Below are 23,780 nucleotides of genomic sequence, written 5' to 3' on the forward strand. Positions count from 1 at the left end.
AAAATTAATTCGGCTTAGCTTTTTTTAATTTTATTTCCTTGAGTAAATGGCACTCTGGTAAATAAGAGCTAATCTTAGGGGTAAAATATTACCACGTCATCGAAACGTAGCCAGCCACGTCATTAAATGTAACCAACCAAAGGTTTTAAACCACGTCATTAAAACGTAGCCACTCAAGGGATTTTTAACCGGTTCTTAATTGTAAACCGGTTTCTTAATTTGGTTATACCGATCTTGAGAAAACGCTCTTTGGAGTAATCGTGCCTTAAAGCTTGACCCTGAGGGAAAGAGACCCTTCTTCTCTCCACTGCAACGTTTTCGGACTACAACTTTTGTCACCTCGATCTGAATTACACTTCGGCGTGAATTGGTAAAAAAATCAGAGGTTTCAAGATGGGTTGGATCGGGGAAACTGTAGATTCTATCAAATCAATTCAGATCCGTCAGCTTTTCACTCAAGCGATCAGTCTAGGTTCGTTTCTTCCTTCTTCTTCTTCTTCTTCTTCTTCTTCTTCTTCTTCTTCTTCTTCTTCTGTGTTTTGTCTCTCATTGAACTCGATTTGGATTTATGTGAATGGCTTTTAGGGTTCGTTAATGTATGAACATATCTGGATAAAGTTGAAATCTTTATAGAAAATTGGAGACCTTTTTGGTTTATTAGAGTTGGTGAAGTTGATGGTATTTCATTAGATCGTTTACTTTGAAATTTAGGTATGATTCTTAATAGGGTGTTACATGCGAATTATGAAGTATGTACTGTGTTGAGGGGAAATGTGGTTTAACTGTTATTGTTTAAAGTTTGTGAATTTTTTAATTTTTTGTTGGTTCTGAGCTAACAAGATTAGTCGCCTGATGGTTGAGTTAGTTGTTTTCAGTGTGAGTTATATGACAAAAATTGTGGTATAAGTAAATGATAAATTTTTCTCTGTGTTGGACACTGGTAGGGATGATTGTTACATCTGCTTTGATCATATGGAAAGCTTTGATGTGTGTCACTGGAAGTGAATCTCCGGTGGTGGTTGTTCTTTCTGGAAGCATGGAACCTGGTTTTAAGAGGGTAATTTGACTTAGTTTTTTCGAGATAACCTTTCATTCGGCAGCTGCCTTGTTCTCTTTCTCTATGTGGATGAATAATTAGTCACTTATAATCTATTTGAGTGTCAAAATTGTAATGAATGTGATATCTTATAGGGGGATATATTGTTCTTGCACATGAGTAAGGACCCGATTCGAGCAGGCGAAATTGTTGTTTTCAATGTTGATGTAAGTTCCCCTATTCTTTTTCTCTCATTTGTGCTCCCATTGATAAAATTCGTGGGTCTCTCTCCTTATCGGTTTTTTTTTTGCTTCATGCTTCTCCTCAGGGTCGTGATATTCCCATTGTCCATCGTGTCATTAAGGTAACACATTTCTAGACTTTTTTCATTATCATCTCGCAGTACTTATATTGTAAACGCTTTATTGAAAACCTTGCTGACTCTTGGGGTTCATCACCATTATAGGTTCACGAGAGGGAAAATACAGGAGAAGTTGATGTTCTGACAAAAGGTAGGGTTTCTATAGATTTAAAATCGAATGTAATTTGTTTTCGTAGTGTTCCTTATTCCGACACACATTTACATTACAATCTATGTTTTCCAGGTGACAATAACTATGGAGATGACAGACTTCTATATGCTGAAGGACAGCTTTGGCTAAATAGACATCATATAATGGGTCGTGCTGTTGGGTAATTAATATACTTCAATCACAAAACTCTCAATGCCTGTTTTATTTCTAAATGAAAGCTCTTTCCTGACTCATAATCGGTTTACCTTTTGTCTGATGGTATAGGTTCTTGCCTTATGTTGGATGGGTGACTATCATTATGACAGAAAAGCCTATCATAAAGGTACATTCTCATTCCTATAATCCAATCCAAATTTGTACCTCCCTTTTTTCTTTTCTCTCTGTTTTCTCACCACGACATTCTCTTTTTGCAGTATATTCTCATAGGTGCATTGGGTTTGCTCGTTATAACATCCAAGGATTGAGTCTTTTGGAAGATTGAACTTTGCAAAACCCTTGTTTTATCATCATTAAAGTCTTGTTATTTCAATGGAAAAAAAAAAAAAAACAATTTAAAGACTCGTTTTTGTGGTTTAGATAATTTTAAACAGTAGAAATCAGAAGCTAATTTTTACTCGTGGAGAAATGAGTTTTCCCCAAAATCAAGATTTGCTATCCTATGAACGGTCTTGCTTAATAAAACTCATATCAAGATTGGAAACAAAGATGTAGTGGCTATGGCATGTGTATGTATGGAGTAGAAACAAGTAATCATTACATAAAACAATCTTGCTTTAGCATAAATGAATCTAAAGAACCAGATAACATTGCCAAATCATGTAAACTGAGAGCGGTTCAATCTCGGTATGGTTTGGTTATCTCTCTTCTTCCGTACCCTTAAATTGTCTCTGCTTTATGAATCAAAACGCCGTTGACGATTAAAAAACCATTTCACAGTTCTCTGTAATGTCTAAAACCCTTCTCTCTCGCATCAAACCTCTTACCAATCCTCCTCGATCTCATTTTCCGATAACTCCCCGCATCAAGAAACTAGTAAGCGACACTGTATCCATCCTCAGAACCCAACAGAACTGGTCTCAAATTCTCGACGATTGCTTCGCTGATGAAGAAGAAGTACGCTTCGTCGATATTTCACCTTTCGTATTCGATCGAATCCAGGAACCTGAAATCGGCGTGAAGCTGTTTGATTGGCTATCGAGTGAGAAGAAAGATGAGTTCTTTTCAAATGGGTTTGCTTGTTCTTCGTTTCTGAAGCTCTTAGCGAGGCATAGGATCTTCGATGAGATTGAAGAAGTTTTGGGTAATCTCAGGAAAGAAAATGTGAAGCTTACACATGAAGCATTGAGTCATGTTCTTCACGCGTATGCTGAATCGGGTTGTTTGAGTAAAGCAGTGGAGATTTATAATTATGTAGTTGAGTTATATGAATCTGTGCCTGATGTTATTGCTTGCAACTCGTTGTTGAGTTTACTTGTGAAAAGTAGGAGACTTGGAGATGCACGGAAGATGTATGATGAAATGTGTGAGAGAGGTGGTTGTGTTGATAATTACAGTACTTGTATACTGGTCAAAGGTATGTGTAGTGAAGGGAAGGTAGAAGAAGGTAGAAAGATGATTGAAGATCGATGGGGTAAAGGTTGTGTTCCGAATATTGTATTTTACAACACCATCATTGGTGGATATTGCAAGCTGGGCGATATCGAAAGTGCGAATCTAGTTTTCAAGGAGTTGAAATTGAAGGGATTTATGCCGACTTTGGAAACTTTTGGAACGATGATAAATGGTTTCTGCAAGAAAGGGGATTTTGTGGCGACTGATCGACTTTTAAAGGAAGTAAAAGAAAGGGGTTTAAGGGTTAGTGTTTGGTTTCTTAATAACATCATTGATGCTAAGTATAGGCACGGTTCTAAGGTTAATCCAGCTGAGAGTATACGATGGATAGTAGCTAATGATTGCAAGCCTGATATAGCAACATATAACATTTTGGTGAATCGTTTGTGTAAAGAAGGGAAAAAGGAGGATGCTGTTGGGCTTTTGGATGAAGCATGGAAGAAAGGGTTGATTCTGAACAATTTAAGCTATGCCCCTCTAATACAAGCCTATTTCAAAAGTAAAGAGTATGATATTGCTTCTAAGTTGCTTCCACAGATGGCTGAAAGAGGATGCAAACCAGATATTGTTACATATGGAATCATTATCCATGGTCTTGTTGTTTCAGGGCATATGGATGATGCTATTTACATGAAGGTTAAATTGATAGATAGAGGAGTTTCACCGGATGCTGCCATCTACAATATGTTGATGAGTGGATTGTGCAAGACCGGTAGATTTTTACCGGCCAAACTCCTCTTCTCAGAGATGCTAGACCGCAATATTTTACCGGATGCTTATGTATATGCCACGTTGATAGATGGATTCATCAGGAGTGGTGATTTTGATGAGGCAAGAAAGGTTTTTACTCTCTCCATTGAAAAAGGTGTGAAGGTTGATGTCGTGCACCACAATGCTATGATAAAGGGGTTTTGCAGATCCGGAATGTTGAATGAGGCATTAATGTGTATGAATAGGATGACTGAAGAACATCTTGTACCTGATACGTTTACTTATTCCACAATCATCGACGGATATGTAAAGCAACAGGATATGGCTACTGCCTTAAAGATTTTCCGAGGCATGAAGAAGAGTAAATGTAAGCCAAATGTGGTAACGTACACCTCCCTTATCAACGGTTTTTGTTGCCAAGGGGATTTTGAAATGGCTGAGGATACTTTCAAAGAGATGCAATCTTGTGGCCTGGTGCCTAATGTTGTCACCTACACAACACTTATAAGAAGTTTTGCTAAAGAGAGTAGTACCCTTGGAAAAGCAGATTACTATTGGGAGCTTATGTTGACAAACAACTGTGTACCTAATGAAGTTACCTTCAATTGTCTACTTCAGGGATTTGTGAAAAAAACATCTGAACATGTTCTTGCTGAACCAAATGATCAGGGACAAAGTTCTCTGTTTTTTGAGTTTTTCCATAAAATGAAATTGGATGGGTGGTCGGACCACGCTGCTGCTTACAATTCTGTCCTTGTTTGTCTCTGTGTGCATGGAATGGTGAAGACTGCTTGCTGGTTTCAGGATAGGATGGTGAAAAAAGGCTTCTCTCCTGATCCTGTTTCATTTGCTGCTATTTTGCATGGTTTTTGCGTGGTTGGGAACTCAAAGCAATGGTGGAACATGGACTTTTGTCATCTGGATGAAAAAGGTCTTGAAGTAGCTGTTAGGTACTCGCGAGTTTTAGAGCAACACTTACCTCAAAGAGTGACATCTGAGGCTTCAACAATTTTACATGCAATGATTGTAAAGAATGACACCAAAGACTTGAGAACTGTAGAATCTCGGTAACATAAAGACGGTTAGCTGTTGAAAGAAGACAAGAAACTTATTTCAGATTGTATACTACTTTCTTGTATTTGGAGACAGGGGGTCTCATCGGCTCTCAAAGTGTAGTACATGAACAAATTGTTGTCATTACAAATGTTGGGACAGCTCAAGAATGTAAGATAAGAAACATCATTACAGCTCAAATTCACAGAAGCAGTCCGGCAAAGCAAAACCTCTGCCAATGGCGAAATCGTTTTTATGAACTTCCCAGAGAGCTTTCGTCAATGCCACACCTTCAAGACCCTTAGAAGTGAGCTCTGCAAATGCTTTCCTACTCAGGAACAGAGTATTATGCATACGTTTATATGTTCGCATAGCTGCTACTATTTTATCCATGTTTCCAAAGTAAGTTGCCACGTATGCGTCACTGTTGATGGACACATAATAATCCAGTGCCGCTTTTGTGTTTCCATGCATTCTGGTGAAATCCTCTTGGTTAAGTAAAACAGATTTTGTGAACACATTTGTATAAACGGATGTGAATCCTTCCATCTCCATTAGACCGTCTCCAGCTGCTAAGTAAATGTTTGTGCTTGTTGGGATGTTCAGTGACTGAAGCATCAAAACTGTTTCATTAGGAGTCAGAGGGCATTTGCCTCGCTTTCTCCATATCTGAGCTAGCTCTCCAGTCCATGGCTTCCTATCAACACGAACAGCTTCAATGGCAGCGATAGATGAAGGAGAGAGGTTTGGGTATTCACATTGGCTGTATGCCACCATGTCCGGTTCAAATCTGAGGTGAAGCGCCAAGAAGGGTTTGGGAATAGCATCTAAAAGCTCGATGGCCTTCTTCTCTAAGGAACTAGTGAGGCGTATAGCCGAATAACATGCTTGACATAGAGTTGCTCTAGCATATTCGGGATACCTGAAAATGCAGTTGTATCAAAGTAGAATAGTTGAGAAACTTGAAATGTTTAGAAATAGCAAGTACAAAGACAATGTAGACTATAAAAAAAAAGGTACCTGTCCCTGCGCTGGCTCATTGCTGGTGTAAAAGAAATGTAATGATGTTCCAACAAAGATGGAAGAACACTCTCAATGTAATCAAATTGACCCTTCCTCTTGCTACAGTCTACTTTGAATGGTTCTTTTGATCCAATATCCTTTGGCATTTCTTTTACAACTTCAATATAACCACTCATCTTTTGAATAAAGTAGTCTACATCAAAGACATCTGCAAATCCACTGCACAAATAATTATCACTGATTACTTATCTTCCTTGATCAAATCAACAATGAACAATCAAAGCTTTGATCTCAAGAAAAACCGGGAGTACCTTGACTCGTTCCAGTAGGCAGCTACTTCAAACTTTGGCAGAACAAGTGTAGCATTCAACAAACGGGCAATCCCAACTCCGTCACACAACTGCAAGCAGCATCACATGATCAGATGATTTATTTCCTAAGGCAGATATAATGTAAGTTGAAGTCTTTGTGGATAAAACATGTGCACTGATTCATAAGATGGTCGATCCTCTGTAAAACTTACATCGCGTCTCATCTGATTCAGTCCACCATAGCAATCAACGCGGATATATCCATTAGTTTTAGCGGGTAGAGCTGCAGGATTTGAACAAAAAACCAAAGCAGTTGTCTGCAATGAAAAGACCGATCACAAAGTTCAGAGAAGTAAAACTTACTACAAGCAATCTAGCCTTCAACCCAACTACAAAGTCTTTCTCTTTTCAGATCAAAGCCAAGATTTTCTTAGTGAAATTGATTAAAATCAGATTCAAGTGGCTAAACATTTTAGAACTAACTACTGATTTACACCAACTTCACCTCATCCCAAGCAATATAATAACCTCACATCAGATTATAATCCATCACAGAATCTTTCAACAGAGCAAAACAAAAAAGTGAAATCTTTAACTAATAAAAGCTTAGGAGAAGAGTGCATACGAGTGAGGTGTCCTTGTAACCACCATTTGCAAGGTCTCCATTCCATTATCCTCTTGACACTCCATATATCAGAACCCCTGAAGCAGAGGACACAACTCAAATTTAAACTTTGGAAGTTTCTATTCGATTAAACATCTGACTTCTTCCCAAATACAGTAACCATGTGATACGATTCGAAGCAGTAATATGTGGAAATTGTAAAGATGAATACTTACACTGATGAACCGGAAGGAAACGGAATCTGCAGAATATGTGGCGACGGAGATAGAAGTATAACGACGAGGAGAAGCGAAAAAGTTAAAACGAAGACGAACAGTGGTTTCACCGAAGATCCAATCATTTCATTAGGTTTTTGAAATTGCAACTTCAGATCGAAGCTGTCTCAGATCTATCTATATAAAGCTCCACACTCACAACCGTCGTCGGTGGCAAAAATTAACTCTGTTTCATCAGAGAAGAAACCACAGAGGAAGAAGGAGAACAAAAATATAAACTTTAAACCTTCTGGTTCGTTTAGAAGCTTTATTAAACCAAACCGGTTTGATTTTAGATTTCCAATTCCACAGATTTTTCCACAGGCAAAATCTTGAATTCATATAACTTCAAATCTTGTTCTCATATGTTAAAATGTATCTTCTCGTATAACTCTTGGAATCTCGAAATCGTCATCGTCATCATCATCATCTTCACTTCCTTCACTTCTACGTTCCAATCTCCTTCTCCTTCCTCTCATCTCAATAGCCATATCTCTAACCGAACAAGAACTGCTTCTCTCCATCTTCCCTGCCAAAACATCAACAACATCCATTTGTCCCCAACCAACTAACCGATTCCTCAACATCTCAACCGTTGTCGAATACGGTGGAATCCCTTCGTCAATCATCATCTCAAAGTACCTACAAGCTTCCTCTAACTTCCCTTTCTTCCTTACTAACCCATGAATCATCACAGTATATGTAGCAACCGTCGGATAAAACTTTCTCTCACTCATTCCTTCCCATATCTCTGTAGCACGATCAAATCTCCCTATTCGTATCAGCAACTTGAGAACCATATTGTAAGTGTGTCTGTCAGGTAAACACTTTGTTCTATCCATTCTCGATAACAGCTTTGTTGCTCGATTCACCTCGCAGTGGTCGCAGTGGTAAGCCATCATGGAATTGTAAGTCCAAGTATCCGGATTATCCCCGTTTTGAATCATCTCATCTAAGAGTAAATAAGCGTCATCAACTTTCTCGTTCTTGCAGAGTGTTTTGATGATATGGTTATACGTGTACACATTGGGTACAAGCTCGTACCTTTTCATCCGATCAAGAACCTTATAAGCATTGTGAACATCTCCCGCATCGCAGTACGCGTGAATGAATATGGCATAACTATAAGCATCCGGTTTAAGTCCAAGGCTACCCATTTCTTGAAGCATCTTATAAGCTCCATCAACATCACCGGATTTACACAAAGCATCTAAAAGAGCATTGTAAGCAAGCAAATCAACAACACAATTGTTCTCAAGCATTTCATCGAACACCTTACGTGCACCGGATGCATCTCTGATTCTCGCCCAACCTCTTACCAAAATGCTATACGTCTTCGCCGTCGGTACAATCCCCAACACTTTGGCTTTATCGAGAAACTCCTGAGCGTGATTCACATGTTTTCTATCGCAAAGCGAATGCAGAAGCTGATCAAGATCATCGACACAAGGCTTAATCCCAAACTCGATCATTCTACTAAACGCTCTACTAGCTTCACTGGGTAAATTAGCTCTACTGTAAGCTCTAAACACAATCCAAAACACTTTGGGACTAATCTCAAAGTAACTATACTCTCTAGCTTCGATTAAAAAGTCCCAAAGCAGAGCGAACTGCTTGCTACTACCCAAAATCTCAACCAAAATGTGATAACTTTCCAAGCTATGTTCAAAATCTGGGATCCTTCTTGCCCAGAGAAAGAATCGGTGAGCAGGAAAGCCGAGATTTTTGCAGCGTTTCAATACTTGTTCGACTAGATTAGACGAAACTCGCGGAGAGTAAGCGATGAGAGTGTGTTCGAGGTCGTCTTTAGGGTTCCGGTGATCGCTTAGAACACGGGAGATCTCGTTTATAAGATCTGGTGATGGTGGATCGTGTAGAAGGGTAGAGAAGAAACGAAATGATTGAGGTTTTGGGGTTTGGTGAAGAGCTCGAATAAGAGAAGAAAATGTTCGAATCGCCATTGATGTGTGCAATACTTAAAAACAGAGCTAATCTGAAACTTTTGAAACATAGCCGAAGGGATTTGTATACTAACTTATAGGTGAGCCCAGTAATTTAAGAGGCCCAATCTCTTTGTTGCAAGATTCATGGGAGGCAAAAAAAAAAAAAAATGCATGTGTATTTTCGTCTGATAAAAACAATATGCAAGTAAAACCTTTAAAAAAAAAAAAAAAAAAAATTGATCAAAAATTTTGAAGTGTTTGTAAATTAAATTTAATTTCAAGAGGGTATAGTAAAAGACCAAAATTCAAAGATTTAAATGAAAATGAAGAAAATCAAAACTGTGTTCTATGCTTTTTAATAAAAAAAAAATATCAAAATTTTATCTTTAAACTATTGAAATTTGTAAGTATCAGAAGGCTTTTTTCAAATTCTCTCCCATGCCCGAACCCCGAGAAAGCAAGATGAAGGCTTTTACCCAGATCTCAACTATCTCCTCCACAATAGCAATCTCGTTCAACCTTTTACCCGTTGGACTTTCCTCTGGCGATATGCAAGTCTCGATTCTCTCCAGCCCCAACCCTAGTTCTTCACCTTCCGTACCACTTAACTCCCCTCGCCGATCTTCAATCAACAACTGTGTTGCTTAACAAACGCAGTTATTGCTCCGCCTACTGCCCAACCATATTTTACCGTTTTCCCCTATCACCCCCTAGTTCTCAAACCGTTTTTCCCGCCGTATCTAAACTTCTAACAGAAACCATATTACTCCAAGATCTTTTCATTATGAACAACCATATCCCTTACCATCTCAAGGGTAAAGAACCAATCCGAGGATTCGCCCCACCTCCCTGCAGAAGAATCAAAGCTCCTGAAATTGATACCTCTGACTTAATCCAGGAGAATTCACTCACTCTGATCGGTCGTATCACAAACCTTGCGGGACAAAGGATGCGTGCCCTGTTCTCTTTCCTCCTCAACCGATGGAACCTTCAAGGACGAGCTGAAGGAGCTGGCCTTGGTCAAGGTTTCTTCCAATTTAAATTCTTATCAGAAGAAGACATCACTCGAGTTTTAGAAAATAGACATTACCACTTCGATCAATGGATGCTCATCATTCAAAGGTGGGAACCTGTCATATCCACATCCTTCCCCTCTTTGATTCCTTTCTGGATCGAGATCCGGGGATTACCGGAGCACTACTGGAAGAAGGAAATGGTACACTCCATAGGGGAGGCCTTAGGAGACATCGTGGATATGGAAATATCCTCTTTCTCTGTTCAACCAAAAATCCTTCTTAACGGACTGGAACCAATCACCAAAGAGACCATTATAGAGTTTGCTGATGGAAGTGAAGCCCTCCTATGTCTTGAGTACAAATCTCTTAAAAACCACTGCACCCACTGTTACTGTCTAACCCATGATAAAACCACATGCCCAGGACTAGCAGAGCTGCGAAATAAATCTCCTCCAAGACCAAGTCAAGGCAAACCCCTATCTGCACAGATCTCATCATCTAGGAATTACTACACCCCTCAGGACAATTTTATGCCTCCTCGAGACCCATCTCATCAAGCGGATCGCAGGAACCACACTCGTCCACATTACTACTCAAGGAAAAGAACCCATGAAGACTTGAGCCACAGATCTCGAAGTATATCTGACCGTAGATCTCCCTCCTCAAACTTAAGAACCCACAACGACGATTCTAACACTCGAGTTAGAGGAAAATTTTCTCTTAACCGTGAAATCTCGCCCCATCACCACCATGGAAACCGTCATACCCCTCATATCCCACCCCGCTCAACCTTGTGAAGAGAAAAATTTGTCTCCTCAACTCACACTCCAGGTGCGGTCTCTGTATCATCGAGAACAAGACAACTACCTCTGGAGAGAAACACTGCAACCCCTAACCCACTGACACCCCCCCCCCCCCTCATCCAACAAGGTGCATGTCTTCCCTTCCAACAGATAATCCTCTCCCGTCTAGAGAACAAGTGTTAAGTGATCTACAGGAGGTAACTATCCAGTATATTTCCTGCCCTGATCTTGTGGAAAGTGCAGCTCGTAGGTTGAGAGTCATTCAAAGTGATGCAGAGAACCTGATGGAAACTACCGCGAACTCCATTTTAGCATCAAACCTGGCGGCTTCCACCTCTCGTCCTCAAATCTCCCCTATACCCTCAGGTCTGCGGGAAACTCAGAGACTTTTGCCAACACCTCCATCCAATCCTCCTGTCCCGAGCAAGAGCAACAATGTGTCGGAGAAACGTGGTCATGGACGTCCCCCCCTACAAAAGCAAACAGGACGTTTAAATCAAAAGCTCCCCAGAGCAAAATCTCAGAAACGCAACTTTGCGCAAGGTTCCCCAAGGAAACCTACTCCATCAAACATGCCCACACGATCATGCTCTTCAAAACCTACTCAAAGGAAAGCAAAACCAACTCCTACTGATCAGAATCTTTCGGTTCAGAACAACACAACAAGAGACTCCAGATCCTCCTCACAAACTCCTGCGTCCTCAGAACCTCCTAGGATAAAAGTTTTTCCTGCAACCAAGAAAATAAAGGCGGAATTTCAGAAACCGCCAACCCCTCTTCCTTAAGAGTGGTGAGCTGGAACTGTTGTGGGCTGGGGAACCCCATAACAGTTCAAATGTTGCGGGAGATTAGGAAAAAGATCGCCCCTGACATTATTTTTCTGATGGAAACAAAGAACTCACCTGATTCAGTCCAGAGAACGCTTGACTGGCTTGGGTACCCATACCACCACCTGGTTCCCCCTCATTCACCAGCTGCAGGTGGACTTGCTCTTTTCTGGAAAACAAACTTGGAGGTCGAGATCATCAAATCCAACCAACACTTTATAGACACTCAGATCAGAGCAAAAGGATGAACCTTCTTCGCGACCTTCCTTTATGGAGAACCATAACGAGCAAACCGAATTCACGTCTGGAACCAGCTACAAGATCATGCATTGTCAAGAACAGGTCCCTGGTTCATCACAGACAACTTAAATAACATAATCTGTAGGGATGAGAAAGTAGGAGGTCCTGAGAGATTGGAAGGATCCTTTACTGACCTGAGATCATTCATGTCGTCTTGTGACCTTTACGACTTGAAACATTTGGGAAAATTCTTATCTTGGAGAGGGAAACGTCATTGGGTGATGGCCTATCCCTCTAGTAGAAGCGAGTATTTCCGTTTCGAAGGATCAGACCATCGTCCTCTTGTCACCTCTTTTGACCCTGTTAAAAAACACTATAAAAGCTTATTCCGGTACGATCAGAGGTTCAAGAATAACCCTGAAGTTTGTAATATTGTCTCAAAAGCTTGGAGCCTACAACCTGAAGCTTCAGTTGACCAACGCCTACACCTCTGTAGAATGGCCATCATCCAGTGGAGCAAGGAACAATTGTTAAACAGTAAAAAAGAGATCCTCTCCCTCAGTGACCAATTGGAAAAAGCTATGTGCGATGATGAAGCGAGCCAATCTACCATTGATGCTCTAAATCAGAAGCTCCTGCTGGCCTACAAACAGGAAGAAGAATATTGGAAACAACGAAGTAGGCAATTGTGGCTTACCCTTGGAGATAAGAACACGGGTTACTTCTATACTGCAACAAAAAACCGTCGAGCCATTAATAACATCTCCGTCTTAGAGTCACCCTCTGGTTTTAAAGTGTATGAAGAAAAAGAGATTGCTGGAGTAATTTCTGACTATTTTCAAGACATCTTTACCTCTCAGGAGGGGGATAGATACACTGTGGTCCAGAAAGCTCTAACTCCATGTGTCACCCCTGATATGAATGGAACTCTGATCGCTATGCCATCAGCTGTAGAAATCAAACATGCCTACTTTAACATTCATACGAACAAAGCCCCAGGTCCAGATGGTTTCTCCGCAAGCTTCTTTCAAACAAACTGGAATACGATAGGTGACACAGTGATTGCAGAGGTCTAATCCTTTTTTATATCTGGTTCCCTGCCACATCAGATAAACCACACACATGTTAGGCTCATCCCAAAAACAACAACAGCTCAAAAGGTGTCAAACTATAGACCAATTGCCCTCTGCTCAGTCAATTACAAAATTATTGCCAAACTACTAACAAAGAGACTCCAACCGGTTCTATATGCATGCATCTCTGAAAACCAGTCAGCTTTTGTTCCTGAGAGAGCAATCTCGGATAATGTGTTAATCACTCATGAAGCTCTCTATTACCTGAAAACCTCTGGAGCTGAAAAGAGATGTTTCATGGTTGTCAAAACAGACATGAGTAAAGCCTATGATAGGCTTGAGTGGGACTTTATCAAAGTAGCACTGGAACAACTGGGGTTCCATCAAACCTGGATTAGATGGATTATGTTATGCGTCTCCACAGTTTCATACTCTTTTCTAATCAATGATCAAGCAAAAGGATTGGTTATCCCTCAACGCGGTATCAGACAAGGCGACCCCCTCTCCCCTTACCTCTTCATCATTTGCAGTGAATTTCTCTAGGGTCTCTGTTTAAAAGCTCAGGAAAGTGGAAAGCTCATTGGTATTAAAGTGGCAAAAGGAAGCCCCAGGATTAACCATCTCCTCTTCGCAGATGACACCATGTTCTTTATTCGCTCTGATCTATCCAGCTGTCACGCTTTAAAGCATATCCTACATAAGTATGAAATAGCATCAGGACAGAAAATAAACTAGGAAAAATCATCCATCCCCTTCTCATCAAAAACACCTGTGTTTATGAAAGATCAAGCAAAAAATATTCTTGAAATTCACAAGGAAGGGGGCCAAGGCAAATACCTTGGACTGCCTGAGCTTTTTGACAGGAAGAAAAAGGACCTGTTCACTTCGATAGTGGATCACATCAAACAGAAAGCCATCAGCTGGTCTTCAAGGTTCCTTTCCACGGCTGGCAAACTTACTATGCTCAAATCGGTGCTATCAGCGATGCCTACTTATAGCATGTCTTGCTTCCACCTCCCTAGTTCTCTTTACAAACGCATTCAATCAGCACTTACAAGGTTCTGGTGGGATACGAAGACGGAGAAGAGGAAAATGTCATGGATCGCCTGGAGGAAAATTACAAAACCAACAAAAATTGGAGGTCTTGGTATTAGAGATATTAAACATTTCAATAAGGCCCTGCTAGCCAAGTTAAGCTGGAGATTACTTACCAAACCACACACCCTCTTTGCAATGGTTCTCCTCGGGAAATACTGCAAGAATGCACCACTCCTGAACTGCACAGTCCCCTCATCTGCCTCACACGGATGGAAAAACATTTGTATGGGCAGAGATCTCTTAAAAGAATACCTGGGAATGCTTGTAGGCTCGGGTACCTCTATTCCAATTTAGAGAACTCCATGGCTCTCGGTTTCCACTCCATTATCCCCTATGGGACCCCCAACTGAAGCAACACAGAACCTCAAGGTCGAGACTTACTCTTGCCAAACTCCAGAGTATGGAATGTTGAGCTCATTAGACATACTCTTCCAAGCTATGAAAAAGAGATCCTACTCCTAAAACCAAGTTCAAGCGGAGCTGCGGATATATGAGCCTGGCTACCTACCAAAGATGGCTCATACTCTGCTAAATCGGGATATTCTGAATCCGCAAAGTCTGACGAAGTGTCCAATGCAGAGGCTCAACCAAGTAGCAGCCTCTATGGCTCCTTCTCTTGGCAGAGTAATATTTGGGCACTAAAAACCTCACCTAAAACCAAATTTCTCCTCTGGAAAGCTGCTCAAAACGCCCTACCGGTAGGTGAGAATCTCCTCCATCGTTCTATCAGTGACTCAGCAAAATGCCCACATTGTGACGAGGATGAATCGATCCTCCATCTCTTTTTCCACTGTGACTTCGCAAAGAGACTATGGTCTATGCTCCCTGTTAAAACAACAATCCAAGTAGACGATATTACTTCAATCAAGGAGGGTATAGTGAAAGCTAATAAACTTGTTTGTTTACCTCCAACTAGTATTGGATTTGGTCCGATCTCCCCTTGGGTGTTCTGGTCTCTTTGGACTACCAGAAACCAGCTAATTTTCAGCAAAAAGCAGATTTCTTCAGAGGAAGCGATGCGTCTTGCCCTGATAAGAGCAAAAGATTGGCAGAACGCCCAATCAGCCTGCATTAGATCCAATCCGCCACCCAAAGCTAGACGTCAACCCCCAACCCCCATGACGAACCGAATCTGCTACACAGATGCATCTTGGTGCGATGACACAGCCGGATTGGGATGGGTTTTCAAAGACCAGTCCGATCAAATAACATGGGAAGGATCCACATCGATGACCCACGTTGGCTCTCCATTGATGGCCGAAGCACTGGTAACTCTCACCGCGGTTGGAGTTGCACTTGAATCGAACATCACAAGCATTTTTTTCGCTTCCGACTCGCTTATGCTGGTCCAAGCCTTTAATGAGAAGCTCCATCTGAAAGAACTTCATGGGACTCTCCACGATGTCCTCACACTATCCTCGCTTTTTGCTTATTGCTCTTTTAATTTCATTCCTCCATCACAAAATCGGCAAGCAGACCTATTGGCAAAGTAGGCTCTCCTTTTGTGTAAACAACCCTAAGAGTAAATAAAAAGTCTTTTTTTGTTCAAAAAAAAAAAAAAAAACTATTGAAATTTGTACATTCAAATTTTGTATTGGAATTGATAGCCATGAAAATAAAGTCAAATTCACCACTAAACCAGGCCAGCTAACAACATTTTACGCACCTTTTTTCCTCGTACATGAGTTCTTTTTGTTAAGTTCATTGCAGAACTAATGAATCACGATTAAGAAGTTGTGAACAATGAAACAATGATGTTTTATGATCAGACACCATTTTTCAAAACTCGCGTTATTGGTATAAAACAAGAAAAACACAAGAAAAGAAAAATCTGGAGACCATGTTTAGATAGTTTATGATATATATATATCTTAAGAAAAAAAAAATTGGTATGAAAACTAGACATGCATCGACATTTTGATTAGTTTGTATGAAAACTTACGATTTTCTTTTTTGATTAGTTTGTTGTTAGTTTGAATGTTTTAAGTTTTATTATATTCCGGTGGGAGAAGAAACTACCAAACGTACTTTAATTTAAATCCATTTCCATTCGATGGGGTGTTGATTTTTATATATAAATTTTAACTTCAACTACAAAACATTGTTAGATCAAATGATGATTTGCATTTTTATACGTGGCTCTCTTTTTATTTCAAGAACCCAAATTCGTATCCATCGTCCCCGACAGAGGTATCTAATCACAACACACGAGTTGACTAATGAACAAAAGATAATAAAAGACAGATCAGACTACGTATGATGAAATTTAGTTATATTTGTTAGATGATATGACATTCGATGTTTAGAGAGACATGATAACCACAAAGGGTGGCCAACCAACATAATAAATATCTCAAATGAGAAATTTGAAAATATTTGATTAAAAAGTCTTAGGATACGATAATATACTAAAAGTCATTTTCTGCATAGGTATTTTGATTTGCTAATTAGCAAAGTAGTGCAGAGTTTCATCATAACATGTATTAACCACTTCCATAAACGGACATTCGTACACCGAATAAATCTGTTTAAACTAGGTTTTACTTTTATTTATAAACCTGAAATTCTCCAACAACCATCACTAGACATTGGCAAAAACTCACAACGTGCAAGTCAGTCCATATAAAGTCTAATTATCAAACACTTCCATATATATATAAACACACACTCACAGAAACAACTTTGAATAAATTACGTTGGGGGAATTAAAGATGGGGAAAGACTTTAAGAGTTTGGTTACTAGATGCATCTACGTTGGGAAAATCAACGATAATGCAAAGAAGCTGAAAATAGCAACCGAAGAACTCAAAGATCTTGGGAACAGCGTGATGAAAAGAGTCAAGATCTGTGAGGAGCAGCAACAGATGAAGCGACTAGACAAAGTCCAGTCATGGCTTAGACAAGCCGACACGGTTATTAAAGAAGCTGAGGAGTTTTTCTTGATGTCTTCTTCTTCTTCTTCTTCTTCTTCCGGCGTGATATCTTCGAGCCACAAAATGGAGAAGAAGATTTGCAAGAAGCTGAAAGAGGTTCAAGAGATTAAGAGCAGAGGAATGTTTGAGGTTGTTGCGGAGAGTATTGGAGGCATTGGAGGAGGAGGTGTTGGATCGACGGTTAAGGATAGCGACGAGCATACGGTTGGGTTAGAGGCTGTTTCGGGTTTGGTTTGGAGGTGTTTGACGATGGAGAACACAGGGATTATTGGCTTATACGGTGTGGAAGGTGTTGGTAAGACGACGGTTTTGACTCAGGTTAATAACAGGTTGCTTCAACAGAAAACGAATGGGTTTGATTTCGTTTTGTGGGTGTTTGTGTCCAAGAATCTGAATCTTGAGAAGATTCAAGACACGATTAGGGAGAAGATTGGGTTTTTGGATAGGACGTGGATGAGTAAAACCGAAGAAGAGAAAGCTGCGAAGATTTTTGAGATCTTGAGTAAGAGACGTTTCGCTTTGTTTCTTGATGATGTTTGGGAAAAGGTTGATCTCGGTAAGGGTTTTATAAATGGATTACTTATGGTGCAAGCAGTAGTGTTTATTTACTTGTCGTATCAATTATCTGTTTTTTCTTGTACAGTGAAAGCTGGAGTTCCGCCACCCGATGCGCAGAACCGGTCAAAGATAGTGTTCACGACGTGTAGTGAAGAAGTTTGTAAGGAGATGAATGCACAGACGAAGATCAAAGTGGAGAAATTGGCATGGGAACGAGCTTGGGACTTGTTTAAGAAGAATGTTGGAGAAGATACAGTGAAGAGCCACCCGGATATAGCCAAGGTGGCTCAGGAGGTTGCAGCCAGATGTGACGGTCTTCCTCTGGCTTTGGTCACCATTGGCCGAGCCATGGCTTCTAAGAAAACTCCTCAAGAATGGCGTGACGCTTTGTACATCTTGAGTAACTCGCCTCCTAATTTCTCAGGTCAAATTATTAAACTTTGATCAACTATTATATCCAGTATAGGTCTCATATCCTTGGATTCTTACTGTTTATCCTTTTAACTTTTTTTTTTGTAACAGTTCTCAAGTTACTGGACAGGAACTAGGTGAAGCCCAGCTGTGGTATTTTAACTGGAAAACATTGATGTATTGTTTTGAATTTATTGGATAGGTTGCTTTTGAAAAAATTGTTTGATTTTTTTTCTTCTCTTATTGTGTATTTTGCTTTGTAATTGTCTCATTGATCATATATGAAAATGAATGTTCTTATACCAAACGGTAAAAAAGAGGTTACAATTCAATTTAGTAATGAGAAAAAAGAGGTTCCAACGGGCAAATACTTTTTTGAGTGGACTTATTTGTCTATGTGGGAAAAAAAAAACAAAGAAAGATACATAAAACAGAAACATACTTAAGCCAAAATCAGTTCTTACTAAAGCTTCTTGATGCCAGGAAATGAAGGAAGAACGGTAATGAGAGCATCGTTGTATCCTACAGGCTCTGCAGATCGAAAAATACCAAAAGTCAGAAGAGACATATCATGTTGGTATGAGGAAAGATTCAACAACATTAAGTAAAAAGGTCTTACCGCCATCTTCCCGGAGTATTTTGACAATCTCACCGGAAACATCAGACTGGAAGAAGAAAAAGGAAAATAAGAAGAGATAAGGAAGACAAAAAAAACGCAAAGAAACCGAATAGGATTTCCTGTTATTACCTCAACTGGGATCTGGCCACCGAGTTGTTCAATGTAGCATAGAACTTGACCTTCTTTCACTGTGTCTTTCTGATGAGTAACCAAAAACAAATACATAATCAACTGAGAGATTCCAAAAACTCCATGAAGACGGAAAAATTTCAAAGACTTGTTTAAAACATAAGAGAAGAGGTACCTCTTTACAGATTGTAGGAGTGCGTTTGCCTTTTATGGTCTTGGATCTCCTGAAATAACCAACCTGCAACAACAAAAAACCATCCAATCGAGGGATCCCAAATTTTAGTGATGCCAATGTCAGTTTCAAGGAAATTATCTAGCGTTGAGCCTCAAAGTTTAATCTGGATTCTAACCGTTGGAGATTGGAGAATCACTAAACCCTGATCAGCAGCTTTGTTAGCGAGTGTTTGTGGTCTGTCTGATGGAGATGCTGATTTTGTGATAGCCAATGACGAGGAAGTGGCTGAGCCATTAGTATGAACCCCCTCAGGAGCTGAGCTTGCAGCAACCACAGGTGGAATTTGCTGAGGCGGTGGACTACTTTGGTCAGCTAATTTCCTTGCTACATATAGGCGGAAACCTCCCAGCTATTAGAAATATGCAAAATGGGAGAAAGCAAAAGTATTAGACACAATCTTATAGAAAACTTAGAAATCTTAGTAATCTAATGAACTGAGCTACAAGCCTATAATAAATAACATAGTTACGAGTTCAGAAATCAGAAGAGGGGCTTACTTACTTTCAGTTCAAACTCTGCAATCGATGAGGAATCTGTGATTTCTTTGATAAGTGCTTCCACCTAGAAAATGGAAAAGAAAAATAATGGCTCAATTCACACAACTGATGTCCACGCTGGCTCAACGAGGACACACATCCTTCCTTCTCTAGGAATATCATAATAAGCACAGCAGTAACAACAATACATTGGAATAAGAGATTTAAAAGGAAGGTAAGACCAACCTCAGAGGACTTGGGAATGAGCTGAGTATTCACAACAGTTGATTCGGTCTCTTCAGAATCCTCTACGTCTGCAACAGCTACAGTATATTTCCAGATTAAAATGTCACTCCATAAGCCAAAACTTTAAGCCATTGTCAGAATGGTTTTGTGACAAACAGTAAAACAAAATCAAGTGATAAGATAACAACAATATATACCTGCTATTTCTGCAGGTGGGACAGTAGACAATTGGACAGCTCGCAGAGTTGTCCTCAGACTCTGATACTTGATGGGGCTTTGGCCAATTAGTAGTCTTTGATTGTTGGGTATCAGCAAGTTTCCACATCTTAATCTACTGAAATATGCTGCAGAAATCCGAACTTTTGGAGCTCCTAAACTACCTGAAATAGAAACAAAAATCTTATCAATACTCCTCAATACAGCATTGATCTTAAGTAAACTACATGTTTCATTAACTATAAACTCCACAAACAAAAAAAAAAAAAAGGAGCATGATTTGAAAACTGATGTACTTGTTTTTGCAAGTTATATCATATATATAGTCATGAAACGAGTAGAGGAACAATAGCATTATATAAAGGAAAAAGCTTTAAATGCATTATTCTTGAAACGAAGACGCATCAGCAACCCTTAAGATCAAGATGATAGAATCAAGACTCAATTTTTTTTGTTTTCCCCTCTCTAATAATACACCAATCAATCACATTGCTAAAAAACTACAAAAAGTAATTCCGAATTGCAAGTTGACCCAATTAAAATAACGATTTCGCGTAAAATGGAGAACAGCAAAATCATTCAGAATCAATTTTACATAAGAATAATAAAAATTGAAACTTGAGGATCGAATGTGAACATCAAAACTTACAGGAATTCATCGGAGGAAAGAGGAGATATAAAATAATGCAGCAGATGTGATGTGGTGAAGAAGATGAGGAATAAAAAATATAAAAGCAGAGTAAACGATACGAACGAGGAAGACGGATTTGAAAATCAAATTTGAGGAATCCGAAGAAGGAAGATGACAGTGGTGGTGGTGGTTTCGCTTGTTCGATACAAACAGAGTGAAGCGAAGAAAGAAGAAAGGTAAACTGGATTTGGTTTTTGGGTGTTTAGGCCCATTATGCTAGTCCAAAAAGCCCATTATTACACCTTTTAAAACAAATTTTTTTTTGGTAAACGACCGGGGTATTACCCCAGATTTTATTAAAAGAACAAAGAACAATTACACACGAATATGTCTCGGGCACAAATGACCAGCAGCATCCGCACGTAGCAGCCCATCAACAGACTCCGGGACCGTGTTAAAAACATGAAAGCCTAAAGGAAGAGAAAACGCATAAGTAGCTAACCCATCAGCAAGATGATTAGCTTCCCTATACACGTGACGAAAACGGACTATCCAGTCCCTCGTAAAGAAGCCATGGCACAGACGTACTAGGAAGGACAGAGGATGAGAGTCTCCTATCCCTGTCGTAAGGTAACCAACCACCAGTTGCGAGTCCACCTCCACCTCCAACCGCGTAACCTTTGCCTCCCAAGCAAAACTCAACCCGTAGTAGACACCCCAAAGTTCAGCCAACTGCGTCCAGCAACGTCCAAGACGGACTGCAAAGCCACCACACCATTCACCCACACTATTCCTCAACACCCCTCCTGCGGATGCCATACCTGGATTACCCCTTGACGCTCCGTCAGTATTAAGCTTAAACCACCCTTGATCAGGAACCACCCAGCCAATTTCTCGGACCACCCGTGTTGTTGCCCCGGAGTGATTCACAGTAATCGACTGTGCCTTTGTCACATCCATTGTAAGCTTCTTTACAAAGGCGACCCGATCCCTGCAGACCAATTTCTCCCCAAAAACATCACAGCAACGCCATTTCCATCCCCACCAAACAGCCAGTGCAAACATTGTTGCCCAATCCCCGTCACAAGTACTTGTCCCCTTATCCAGGTTATGGTACATCCACTCCAGTAGAGACATTGTAAAGAACTCTCGTCGCTTACTTCGTGGTAAGATTCTCCTCCATAAGCGAGACATGGCAGGGCAATCACGCAACACATGCATACTCGTCTCTATCCCACCCCTACACACCGTACAAACATCAGATTCACTGAGGTGACGGTGCAGCCTCTCCGTATTAGTCATTATAGCCTGATGTGCTACCAACCACAAAAAAAGCTTTACTCTTTCCGGCACCACAACTTGCCAAATCCGTTTGTAAAAACAGCCCATGTTCTGCCCCAATCTCTCCTCCTTTGTTAAGAAAGCATACGCAGAACCTACAGTAAAACAACCATCAGCGGTCTCACCCCATGATATTCTATCAGTAACACCCGAGAAGCTATCCAAGACGACAGTCACCAGCTCAAGCTTAGTATTGTCGGATACAAAAGGCGCTATACACGCAACATCCCATCCCCTGCTATCATTCCACAGATCCCGAGCTTTCAAATCTTCAAGACCCGATGGTATCACACCCACTACATCCGTAATAAGTGACTCCCCTGACAACCACTTATCCTTCCAGAACCTGACTGTACGCCCATCTCCCACGACCCAACTCAAGCCTTTGCTAACGACCTCCCTCAGTCCTAACCCCACACTCCGCCACGTAGACGACCAATGACTCTTAGTGGTCATCCAATCAGGGTCCTGCACACTCCCGACTTTATATTTTCTCCTCACCACCTGTGCCCATAAACTAGACTGATCATGCAGGACTCTCCACCCCACCTTCGCTAGTAAAGCCTTATTCATCTCCTTCGCTACTCGAATCCCCAGACCCCCCTCATCCTTCGGACGACACACACGTTTCCAAGCAACCAAATGTTGTTTTCTTTTTTCTGTAGTACTACCCCAGAGGAAGTCTCTAGAAGCTCTATCTAACCTCTCCAAAGTATATTGAGGAAGTTTGATCGTACTCATAGTATGCACAGGTATCGATGAGAGCACTGATTTAGTCAACGTTACCCGACCCGCAAAACTCAACATACGCCCTTTCCAACCTCCCAACCTCGATGTAACCTTTGCCAGCACCTCCCCAAACGTCTCTTTATTTATCCTCTTATGTAGAATCGGCATACCAAGATACTTCCCCAAATCCTTTGTTGATTGAATCCCACTCTCTGCACTAATCATCTCCCCCAACTCCCTAGACACATTTTCAGAGAAAAAGATCCTCGACTTCTGCATACTAACTTTTTGGCCTGAAGCATTGCAAAATCTCTCTAACACACCCCGTATCACTCTTATCTGTGCCACTGAGGCCTCAGCAAGCATAATCAAATCATCCGCAAAGCATATATGCGATAAATGAGGACCCGAACCTGACAACTTAATAGGTTTCCACTTCTTCTGCACAACTGACGCTTCAATCATATGACACAAGCGTTCAATACACAAAACAAAAAGGTATGGCGATAACGGATCACCCTGACGCAACCCTCTTGATGGCTTAAATGGTTCTGTTCTTTCCCCATTCCATAACAAACTCATTGAGGGACCTGTAACACACTGCATAATCCAATGAACCCATTCCTCAGGCAACCCGACTGCCTGTAACGTCTCTTCCAAGAACTCCCACCGGACTCTATCATAAGCTTTCTCCAGATCAATTTTCAAAAGCATTCATCCTTTCCTCCCCTTCTTCCTCCTCATGGAGTGGACCGCCTCCTGAACAATAATAATATTGTCCGTGCCCAACCTCCCTGGGATGAAGCTTGTTTGAGTAGGCCCAACCACCCTCGTCATCATTCCCTTTAGACGTCCCACTAGAGTCTTGGTAATAGTCTTAAAGAGCACATTACATAGCCTTATAGGACGGAACTGTACAATAGTTTCTGGCTTTAACACCTTCGCGATAAGTACCAGAAGTGCATCATTTGTCCCTGGTGGTAGACAACCGGTCTTAAAGAACTCCAGAAAAAACTGTGTCACCGACTGCTTGACTATCTCCCAATTATGTTGATAAAACACTGGCTGGAAACCATCAGGTCCAGGGGCCTTATACTGA

At 40.6% G+C, this 23,780-nt stretch overlaps 5 protein-coding genes and 2 pseudogenes across 12 annotated transcripts in view; 4 read left to right on the top strand and 3 right to left on the bottom strand.

The window, feature by feature from the left end:
- Positions 1 to 73: 73 nt before the first annotated feature.
- LOC104778180 (uncharacterized) lies at positions 74 to 2,194 on the top strand. Of its 2 annotated transcripts, XM_010502567.3 has the most exons (8): positions 74 to 472; positions 945 to 1,057; positions 1,192 to 1,263; positions 1,365 to 1,400; positions 1,503 to 1,548; positions 1,642 to 1,729; positions 1,834 to 1,891; positions 1,983 to 2,194. In XM_010502567.3, exons 1-8 carry the CDS (start codon positions 394 to 396, stop codon positions 2,031 to 2,033), a joined length of 543 nt encoding a protein of 180 aa, XP_010500869.1. In that variant the 5' UTR covers positions 74 to 393; the 3' UTR covers positions 2,034 to 2,194. The 2 variants fall into 2 exon arrangements, with proteins under 2 accessions (XP_010500869.1, XP_087363161.1); XM_087507035.1 differs by having other exon boundaries at positions 254 to 472; positions 1,503 to 1,729.
- Positions 2,195 to 2,413: 219 nt separating this feature from the next.
- Positions 2,414 to 5,145, top strand: LOC104778182 (pentatricopeptide repeat-containing protein At1g52620 pseudogene; annotated as a pseudogene). The gene has a single exon (XR_015594582.1). The product of XR_015594582.1 is annotated as a pentatricopeptide repeat-containing protein At1g52620 pseudogene (transcript).
- Positions 5,003 to 9,182, bottom strand: LOC104775464 (O-fucosyltransferase 13-like). Of its 4 annotated transcripts, none has more exons than XM_087507031.1 (6): positions 7,119 to 9,182; positions 6,904 to 6,980; positions 6,491 to 6,561; positions 6,279 to 6,367; positions 5,965 to 6,186; positions 5,003 to 5,866 (listed from the first exon to the last, which is right to left on the bottom strand). In XM_087507031.1, exons 1-6 carry the CDS (start codon positions 7,241 to 7,243, stop codon positions 5,134 to 5,136), a joined length of 1,317 nt encoding a protein of 438 aa, XP_087363157.1. In that variant the 5' UTR covers positions 7,244 to 9,182; the 3' UTR covers positions 5,003 to 5,133. The 4 variants fall into 4 exon arrangements, with proteins under 4 accessions (XP_087363157.1, XP_087363158.1, XP_087363160.1 ...); XM_087507032.1 differs by having other exon boundaries at positions 6,491 to 6,595; positions 7,119 to 9,166; XM_087507034.1 differs by having other exon boundaries at positions 6,279 to 6,403; positions 6,491 to 6,595; positions 7,119 to 7,368.
- On the bottom strand, positions 7,393 to 9,118 carry LOC104778183 (pentatricopeptide repeat-containing protein At1g52640, mitochondrial). Its single transcript, XM_087507030.1, has one exon. It carries the CDS (start codon positions 9,116 to 9,118, stop codon positions 7,526 to 7,528), a length of 1,593 nt encoding a protein of 530 aa, XP_087363156.1. The 3' UTR covers positions 7,393 to 7,525.
- Positions 9,183 to 11,754: 2,572 nt separating the features above from the next.
- Positions 11,755 to 15,677, top strand: LOC147947834 (uncharacterized; annotated as a pseudogene).
- Positions 15,678 to 16,822: 1,145 nt separating this feature from the next.
- On the top strand, positions 16,823 to 18,316 carry LOC104778184 (putative disease resistance protein At1g52660). Its single transcript, XM_010502573.3, has 3 exons — positions 16,823 to 17,646; positions 17,734 to 18,072; positions 18,171 to 18,316. Exons 1-3 carry the CDS (start codon positions 16,869 to 16,871, stop codon positions 18,194 to 18,196), a joined length of 1,143 nt encoding a protein of 380 aa, XP_010500875.2. The 5' UTR covers positions 16,823 to 16,868; the 3' UTR covers positions 18,197 to 18,316.
- Positions 18,317 to 18,339: 23 nt separating this feature from the next.
- LOC104778185 (uncharacterized) overlaps positions 18,340 to 23,780 on the bottom strand; it is a 62,375-nt gene continuing 56,934 nt past the window's right edge. Inside the window, exons 2-10 of one of the 3 annotated variants that reach the window (XM_087507038.1) lie at positions 20,630 to 20,852; positions 19,962 to 20,144; positions 19,765 to 19,841; positions 19,544 to 19,603; positions 19,158 to 19,391; positions 18,983 to 19,045; positions 18,808 to 18,876; positions 18,679 to 18,724; positions 18,340 to 18,590 (exon numbers count right to left, since the gene is read on the bottom strand). In XM_087507038.1, coding sequence (XP_087363164.1) covers positions 18,523 to 18,590; positions 18,679 to 18,724; positions 18,808 to 18,876; positions 18,983 to 19,045; positions 19,158 to 19,391; positions 19,544 to 19,603; positions 19,765 to 19,841; positions 19,962 to 20,144; positions 20,630 to 20,852 — 1,023 coding nt within the window. In that variant the 3' untranslated portion in view covers positions 18,340 to 18,522. Of the gene's footprint in view, positions 18,591 to 18,678; positions 18,725 to 18,807; positions 18,877 to 18,982; positions 19,046 to 19,157; positions 19,392 to 19,543; positions 19,604 to 19,764; positions 19,842 to 19,961; positions 20,145 to 20,625; positions 20,853 to 23,780 lie in introns of those variants that run through there. The other 2 variants (XM_010502574.3, XM_087507039.1) reach the window with 2 other exon arrangements.

Source organism: Camelina sativa, chromosome 3 (assembly GCF_030686135.1).
Source record: "Camelina sativa cultivar CO46 ecotype springtype chromosome 3, ASM3068613v1".
NCBI classification, from domain to species: domain Eukaryota; kingdom Viridiplantae; phylum Streptophyta; class Magnoliopsida; order Brassicales; family Brassicaceae; genus Camelina; species Camelina sativa.